Consider the following 9,584-nt stretch of genomic DNA (forward strand, 5'->3'; position numbering starts at 1 on the left):
GACTGATGTCTTGAGATGTTTCTTCAATATATCCACATAAATTTCCCTCCTCATGATGCCATCTATTTTGTGAAGTGCACCAGTCCCTCCTGCAGCAAAGCACCCCACAACATGATGCTGCCACCCCCGTGTTTCACAGTTGGGATGGTGTTCTTTGGCTTGCAAGCATCCCCCTTTTTCCTCCAAACGTAACGATGGTCATTATGGCCAAAGTTATATTTTTGTTTCATCAGACCAGAGGACATTTCTCCAAAAAGTACGACCTTTGTCCTCATGTGCAGTTGCAAACCGTAGTCTGGCTTTTTTTTTTTAATGGTGGTTTTGGAGCAGTGGCTTCTTCCTTGCTGAGCTGCCTTTCAGAATATGTCGATATAGGACTCGTTTTACTGTGGATATAGATACTTTTGTACCGGTTTCCTCCAGCATCTTCACAAGGTCCTTTGCTGTTGTTCTGGGATTGATTTGCACTTTTCGCACCAAAGTACGTTCAACTCTAGGAGACAGAACGCAATTCCTTCCTGAGCGGTATGACGGCTGCGTGGTCCCATGGTGTTTATACTTGCGTACTATTGTTTGTACAGATGAACGTGGTACCTTCAGGCGTTTGGAAATTGCTCCCAAGGATGAACCAGACTTGTGGAGGTCTACAATTTATTTTCTGAGGTCTAGCTGATTTCTTTTGATTTTCCCATGATGTCAAGCAAAGAGGCACTGAGTTTGAAGGTAGGCCTTGAAATACATCCACACCTCAAATTGATTCAAATGATGTCAATTATCCTATCAGAAGCTTCTAAAGCCATGACATCATTGTCTGGAATTTTCCAAGCTGTTTAAAGGCACATTCAACTTAATTTAATGTAAACTTCTGACCCACTGGAATTGTGATACAGATTATTTCACTAATAATTCACTGTATGTAAACAATTGTTGGAAAATTACTTGTGTCATGCACAAAGTAGATGTACTATTCGACTTGCAAAAATTATAGTTTGTTAACAAGAAATTTGTGGAGTGGTTGAAAAACGAGTTTTAATGACTCCAACCTAAGTGTATGTAAACTTCCGACTTCAAGTGTATATATTTTTTTTAGAATATAATCTTTGAGAACTAACAAATCACCCCAAAAAAAATCTAGACAGTTGGTCCATACTTGCAAACCTAAGCAACCATTTAAATTTAAAAACCGGTTCTCCGGCACAAAATGCATGTCAGCCAATTACGTGTATTTCACTGACTGGTTGCTCTCTGTGCAAATGCCTAGTCCACATAATTGTCACAGATTGTAGCAAGGGTTCAAATCTCAAAAGTCCCCCCTTTGAAATATGAAATTACATGTATTGTGTTAGTGTGTTGAAAAGGGACGCCTACAGCCAACATCTTGAAAATGAAATTAATAAGGAATTAACACTTTCTTCAGCCTTGCAAACAAAACTCACTGCAATTGCCTATTAATCATATTGCATAGGCTATATTACATAGACGTGTACACAAACATAGGCCTACAGAGTTAGATGTATTATTTCCACTGTTCACCGATGACTTGGATGTCGATTAAGGCAGCCACCACACCTCTCTGATTCAGAGGGGTTGGGTTAAATGCAGAAGACACATTTCATTGAATGCATTCAGTTGTACAACTGATAAGGTATCCCCTTTTCCCTTTATTTTACTTGAGGAGGATGAGCATTAAAGTGTAGAGTAGGATTGTAGTTTGCACTCTCGTTATCATCCTACAGATGACAGTATTGCAGTTATTTTTAAGAAGTTTAATTGCGAGTATGGAGGACTGGAATCGACAGTCTTATTGTGGGAAGACACTTGGCTGTCACAGAGCCCCACAGTGGGTGTCGTAATACCCATAAAACCTAGCAGTCAAACAGGGAAATGGTTCCAATCATTTTTCCACCATTAATTTCTCCCATAGGGGATTTTAGAAACACTTAAAAAAGGGCTGTGTTTCGTGTTGGCTTACCCTGGCATGAGGTTTGGATTAACCATTAAAAATGAATTTCCCTTTTTGACCGCTAGGTTTTATGGATATTAATGACTCATACTGTGGTACTCTATAAGTATATTCTTATGTAGGCCTACACTTACATGCAGGCTTACAACATTTAATAGGCTACGCATTATTATAATCATCCACTTCGTGACATGCGTTTTGAATCAAGTATCAAGGACAGGCAATGAACAGTTTTTTCCTCAACAAAAAAAGCTTGATGCGAGGGGGGCTCGACCCACGGTTAAAGTGCACCATCAATTTTGAGTCAACCGCTTCAGCAGTGTGTGCCACCTTGAAGCGATGACAGCCTACATGACTGCTGTTTGACAAACCCATAAGGCGCTTTTTGTTTTTATGACGTACAATAAACTAGACGTTTTTTAAATATTGTTTCTAAAAAAGCATATGGATGTGAAACATGAAAATGTTATCTAACATTAGAAATGCCAATGGTTGGTGGATATATAGTCTAAGATCTTTGATAGGCTGTGGAAGAATGTGCCAGAATATAATCAGTGCCACCTGTTGAGGTTAGAATAGGGCTAACGTATGCCATGTTATCTGATGGGACAAACTATAATTTAGTGTTCTGTCACGTGGAAGTTGGCTGACACGCATTTTGTGCCGGAGAACCTGTATAAATATAAATGGTTGCTTATGTTCGCAAGATGGGCCCAATGAATTTAGCAGTATTGATTTTGTTATTACGTTTGAGCAAAAGAGCACAACATTAGCGATGGGGAAAAAATACATAGAATTGCAGGAAATGTACTTTAAAAACGGAAAAATGTTCTCTCATCTCCATGGCAGAATATGTAGAATCGCAGGAAATGGCAAAATGTGTAGAATTGCAGGAATTTTGATTTAAAACTTTACTTAAATATTCAAAAAAAAATGTCTCTACACAACCAAGATGGGGGCCTCTTAAAATGTCTCTAAAATTCAGCCGTGGTGACGGGCCGACCGTGCCCATTACCACGCTCACCACCTAAGCCCTTTTTCTGATCCAGAAGAAAACCTGAATGCCAAGGCCAACAACAACACAGGGAACTTGGGCTTCGATGTGATGGTGTTTTCAAAACCACACTGGCTTATTTGCATTGAGAATTATTCGGTCTCATCCTTCTTGAAACAATAACAACACGTTTTAGCCCTAGAGATAAAGTGAAAGGTTATTTGGAATACATTCCAAGCTCATGAAGCAAATAATGCGTTCTCACTTGGGTTTAGAGATGGACTCTGGTATAAAGAATCCAATCATTGCCTGGTGACGGTGAGGGAATAACATAGAACTCTGGCCCTCAGGCTTTTGGGAATTAGGAAATGCACCGCCCACTAGAAAAGTTTATTAAAATACACGACCAATAAAGAAAACCCCTTGTTATGTAAAATTGTGATATTCCGTGGCTTTCCTCTTCCACTAGCATGTGGTGGAGGACCAAGTCTGGGGAGTGCCAAGCCAAATTACAAAAAAAAATGTGCCTTTTCATCCCCTGTGGCTCAGAAAGAGCGAGGTTTAGAGCGGGAGAGAGGTTGAGACAGTCAGATAAAAAAAAAATAATAGGTAGCGTAGTCATAACGCCATCCAACAAGTTGAGTCCAACCTGGCTGGTCCATGGTGGCAAATAGGCTTCAGGGGACATCGCACTGAAATTAAGTCACAGCCCCTTTTCAAATCAACCTATCAACTTTGACAAGGTAAAACCTACAAGTGAAGCAAACTGCACGTTCTTCATTGGCTTCCATATTCAATAATCTTCCCCCGACTTTTACTGTGTCTGAATGTGGGGCACGTCTCTTCAGTAACACCATAGCTCTCAGGTCCTGAGGTGACACACAGACCTGGGTTTTACGAGCTTGTATCTCCTCCCTCATTAACCTATCCGTCAATGCCTCGGCTCAGGTACAGGAGGAGGTGAGGCGGGGAGTGTGTGTGTGTCGGGGGGAATGAAATCGGCAGACCCTTTTAACTCTACCCCAGCCCTCTGCCACCAAAAAGGTCACTGCTTCCACATCTGCTCCTCTCTCTCTCATAATGGGGGAAGGGGGAAGAGAAGAGGACCCTGGGGACCGCTTCCCCTCTACACACAGAAAACACACACTCTAGGGCTGTGATGGAAAAGAATATTGTGGTATCATGGCAAAATTGAAAATTCGAAGCAGACCAAACTCTTCAGTCCTTTAAAAACCTGCTGTATGTAAAATATTGTGTGCTATAGCTTGGAAAATAAATGCATGTGACTCTGGATTGGATGATAACATAATAGTGCTGAGCGAAACTTCACTGTCGGTTAGGGGCTCGTAAGTAAGCATTTCACTGTTGTATTCAGCGCATGTGCCTAATAAAATGTGATTTGAATAGTGCCTTTTGAGGTCGGTTTGGTTTCGGTTGGATATTTTTTTTTAAATAAAGCAGTTTTTTAGATTTAGATACTTTTTTTATACATTAAATGCACTATGCATTATGTGGGTTGAATGCTGTAACACAGAATAAAATAATTAAAGTCTAATGATGGTAGTGTGTGCCCATTAAGGCTTATCACTTATTAACCACATTTTTATTAAAGTAATGTGAATAAATTATGTTTTATTTGATGAGTATTATTATTTCATTCCAAGCCACCCGCTCATCTCTATAGAGCTGCTGCCTATGCTGTCTGACAAAAATAACAATTTTAGTAGTTCATCAAAAGTAAAAAAAAATTTAAAAAAATGTAAAAAAAGGCATACTTTTACAACTGCTGAATATCAACCATCAATCACTTAGCTCATGTATTTTCAGGCTCGTGAAGCAACTGCTTTCTATCCCTCTCGATCATGCATTCTCTCATCTCTGTCTCCGTGTTTGTGCCGCACAAGTTTAAACAGGCGCAAAATGGATTATGGTTATTGTAGTTAATTAACACGTTTTCTGCACCTGTTGGAAACAACTCCCTACTACATCACACAGTTCAGGCTTGATCTGATTTATCTCTACCGAAACTGCACTCACAGAAGAAAAAAAACGAACAAAATGCACTTCAAATAATTGAACTGATGTCGGTGAATTAGTTGTTTAAAAAGCAAAAAATAACCAACATTTCGGTTAATCGTGCAGCACTAAAAACATGTTGGTTTCCAACATTAAGGCTGTTTTCCTAAATAAGATAAAAGCGCTTCATGTTTTGTTTCCTTGCCACGATACTAATTAGTATCGCCATACTGGTATCGTCCTGGCCCTGACACACTCCTGTTTCCAGGGAACTCACACACACCTAATGACTAAAATATAAATGTACATGCATTTGGAAGACACTCTTATCCAGAGCAACTTAAAGGCACAATTATGGTTAAGTGCTCAAGGGTACACACACACACACACTCAGTGGCTCACACGCCTATGTCCCTCACAGGCAGGCTTAATGGTGTAATTACACGGGCAAAAAGAGGCCCGGCTCTGTCTCGACTGAGTCGTCCCGCTGTACACCTTTGGGTAAAAGTGGGAGGGCATAACATTTTTTTAAAGTTATATCCAATAGCTTTACCCAGGGGCCATGTAGAGGCAGTATTGTGTTGAAATAAGTGATTCATGCTTTTATCATCCCAGGTGATGCCCAGATCGTCTCCCTGTGAACAGTAGTTTTCTTTCAGCTAGGGCTGCTAGGCTCACTGGTATCAGGCACACTTTCTGAGGGGGAAAGAAAGATTATACAGCAACACTATCTTATTCCTGTTTTTCTAACATTCAGAGAGCTGTGTTGAGGAGATATGGTAGGCTGCAGGTTGGCTAGTCTTATCACTGCTCTGTGACAATGCTCAAATATGAATTCCTGCTGTTGTTTTTTTATTTATTATTTTAGACAAAACTATGGTCCTTTTCCTTGTTGTTTTTTCTTGGGGGTTTTTTGCACTGAAGAGACATCCATTGACTAAATGCTCCACTATTTCTCTTTCAAAAAGAAGAGATCACGTAAAATGCCACATGACACTATTTAGGCTAAACTAAGCTGAAAGGGCAAGAAAGAGCTCAGACATAGAACCATCTTAAAATACTTAAGCCAGAGACAGACGGTCAATCTTATCAAGCATTTTCAGCAAACCTCTAGAATGTGCTCATTTTTACACATTTAAAATTGCTCACAAACTCAAACAGATACTACTTGAATTTGTCCTATAAGAACACCAGATTTTTCTTTCCCGTTGCAAAACGTTATGCTACGGTGTGCCCTACTACTGAGATCAGAGTACTGCCCTCTCATCTCTGCACCAGTGCGCCCTGCCTCAACCACAACTCCCTGCCAACTCTCAGAGGGGGCCATGGCTGTCAGACCTGACCCTGAGTGGGGTTGTGGGGGCACTGGGCTGTGGACAGGCCGGCTGGGATGTGGGCTCCCTCTCTCCGTCTCTCCCTCTCTTTATCTCTCTCCCTCCCTAGCCTCCAGCCATTGACACGGTCGTGACCGGCCACATGCTAATAAAGATCCCTTATGGCACTCTAATTCTGTTAAACCTCTAGTCTCACCCCCCCTCCTCCCTCTATCCCTGCAGAAGAAAAAGAACACAGCTCGGGTAGATATCATCTGGACAGGTGGCCAGCCACCCAGACTCGACCCACCTGCCCTCTCTCTCCAAACAGAAATCAGCTCAGGTCTGCTGGAAAGCCCCAAATGAGCACACACATTACTACCCTCGACACCCCCCCCCCTCCCTCCACACGCACTTCTCCAAAAAGCCCAGCTAATGTCTGTCCCCCACTGAGCTATCTGTGGGGACTACTGACTCCAGATTACCCCAAAAAATACCCATTGAAATTATAGGACTGTTTTGGGAATTGGAGAGATATCCATAGACCGGATAGATAATGCAGATGCTATGCTGCTACTAGTTTACAATACTACTTACTGCATCACAAGAGCCTTGAAAACTTGGAAAATGTAGCTATAGCATAATAGACATTAGGCAAGCTATGATGAAGTTACTACTTCCCAGGCAATTCTAAAGTCTAGTGACAGATACATTAAATGGGCTTCATTTAGCCTATATTTTTCTTCTTCAAATAATTACCACAAGTCTCTTATCTCCCTATTGCACAATTAGCTACAATCAAAGAAATTGGGCTAAGCCCATGGAACTGACGAATATTTAGGAAGATAGAAAGTCTGAGGATAATTTAGCTCGTTGCCTCCAGCAGAAAAATAAAGGGTATTTAAACAGATTAGTTTGCTGCCTTTTTTAGGATTGCCTTTCATTAATGTGAGTAGCTTCAACCTAGTGAATTATCAACAGCTAAACCGTCTCTATTTCATAAAGCAGCTTACCAACCTTGGACAGAGGCATCTCATTTCACGTATATTTCGTATTTCAGTTTTGTATTTCAGTGGCTCGCGCTGGCTATCTGACGTTAATAGACAGATAAAGAGAGAGCAAAAATGACATGTATACAAATCCTCACAGCGTCATGCTTTTTTTTATAACTTTGAGTTCGTTTTTAAGAGGGTTATAGTAGCTAGAATTAGATAAATTATGTCCTTAGTATAATTTGTCTGCAACGCGGACGGAGAAGCTCGGGACTGTTTTGTAAACACCACTTTATATGAGTACATTTACGCATGGCAAAACATTGCTTACAGTACTCAGACGTCTGCAAGTGTATTAACCAACAATCGATAGAGAAATATCTAGTCAGTTAACGTTAGCCAGCTAACACCACAGAGACGAGAGTCGAACGATGCCTTACTTGACAAAGGCAAAGCCACAACGTGTTTCAGACTGTGGAACTGTAGATTACATTGCAACATGGTTATAAGGTGAATACATACATATCGTGGGATATATAGTTGAATAATATTACCTAAACATAGACAAAAACGACAGTTTATTTTTTCCCAACCCACACTGATTGTACTCGTGTCGTTGTCTGGTGTTGAAAAAGGACCTCTGAAAGCTAGCAGTAGCGAGCTAGCTCGACCCCCAGAACATTGCACGGCGGTGCAGCAACAGTCAGTACAGTGAAGTAGTCAAAGGAAAACACACACACACACAATACATTTAGACAAAGAAAATGCTTTCCCAGACTGAAAACAAATGGCCACAAACATCCACATTTGCTCGGCTATCTATGCTCGAACAGAAGCGACCAATTATCTTTCAAAAACTTAAATTCACTTTAACTCCAATAGCTACAACCACCAGCCCTGAATCTCAGACTTACCCTGTCACAACAGGCGCCATCTTCCACAAACTCTCACCAAAACTCCAACACTCGCGATATCCTTTCTCCCCAGACCAACAATCCGCCGAGACAACAGAAGCAGACTGGCGATATAGGGACTAGGGAGAAGGAGAGAAACGGGGCGGGAGAGGAGTACAGAAAGGAGGGGGAGGCGGCAGGTTGCTAGAGAGAGAGAGAGAGAGAGAGAGAAAAGGGCAGACGCCACAACAACAGGCGTGGGAAACTTTAGACATCACGCGATACCAGGAAAACTCTCACCATAGACAAGCGTGGAGGGAGCATCGTCCTATCGCGAGATGTGCGTGGAGTGGAGTTGCTTATTTTATGGGCTGAAATAGTATTCCCACGTGTTTACGGGGTGATAAATTACAGCACTGATCTGAACATAGTTTGGCACGGAATTCTGCACAATGTTGTGAGGAAGCCTGCATTTTCCCAGGCCCACACAAGATTATCTCGAATGTATTGAGTCTCTGTGTCTCTTGGACGTCTGAAACATTCATTTCAACCAGCTGAAAGATTTCAGATAAAACTGACTGTGCATAGTCTGGCAGTGCATAGATTCCTTTTCTAAAGCAAGGTTAGGTAAGGTACTATATGCCACTAAAATATGCCCTAAAGATCAGATGTCATGGTCAAATGACAGTGTAATCAGTGGCGATTTTAGCATGTAAATCTTGGTGGGGGGGGGGGAAAGGTGGGATGAATGCCAGCAAAGCCACTACACAACACTAAACAATACATTAATTGTACTATAACGGTGACAAACGCTGCTCACAAACTGTTAGGGCCTACATAAAGCTGTCCCAACAGTAGTCCCAATGCCAAACCACTGCTACACCTGGCTTTCAGCAGAGCCTTGTCTGGCATCGAAACAGTACATTCAACCTCATTTACTGCCTTAAAAAAAACAGAGCTGATATTGCTGACTTGCTTAAACAAATGTGGTTTCTACTGACATTTGAGATGTACAAAATATGGCATAAGGGGACAACAAGCAGGTAAGAGGCAATCCGTAATTTCGATTAAGACATTAATGAGCAAGCGACGATGCAGTTGAAGTCGGAGGTTTACATACACCTTAGCCAAATACATTTAAACTCAGTTTCACAATTACTGATATTTAATCCTAGTAAAAATTCCCTGTCTTAGGTCAGTTAGGATCACCACTTTATTTTAAGAATGTGAAATGTCAGAATAATAGTAGAGAGAATGATTTATTTCAGCTTTTATTTCTTTCATCACATTCCCAGTGGGTCAGAAGTTTACATACACTCAATTAGTATTTGGTAGCATTGCCTTTAAATTGTTTAACTTGGGTCAAACGTTTCAGGTGGCCCATTCCTCCTGACAGAGCTGGTGTAACTGAGT

The 9,584-nt window shown here is 41.2% G+C and overlaps 1 protein-coding gene across 2 annotated transcripts in view; it reads right to left on the reverse strand.

Annotated features, from left to right (window-relative positions):
* LOC106577485 (recombining binding protein suppressor of hairless) overlaps positions 1 to 8,408 on the reverse strand; it is a 96,239-nt gene extending 87,831 nt beyond the window's left edge. For both annotated transcript variants that reach the window (XM_014155513.2, XM_014155512.2), the window contains exon 1: positions 8,193 to 8,408. In XM_014155513.2, the coding sequence (XP_014010988.1) occupies positions 8,193 to 8,212 (20 nt within the window). In that variant the 5' untranslated portion in view covers positions 8,213 to 8,408. The remainder of the gene's footprint in view (positions 1 to 8,192) is intronic.
* Between the last annotated feature and the right edge of the window lie 1,176 nt (positions 8,409 to 9,584).

This window comes from Salmo salar, chromosome ssa18, assembly GCF_905237065.1.
Source record: "Salmo salar chromosome ssa18, Ssal_v3.1, whole genome shotgun sequence".
NCBI classification, from domain to species: Eukaryota; Metazoa; Chordata; class Actinopteri; order Salmoniformes; family Salmonidae; genus Salmo; species Salmo salar.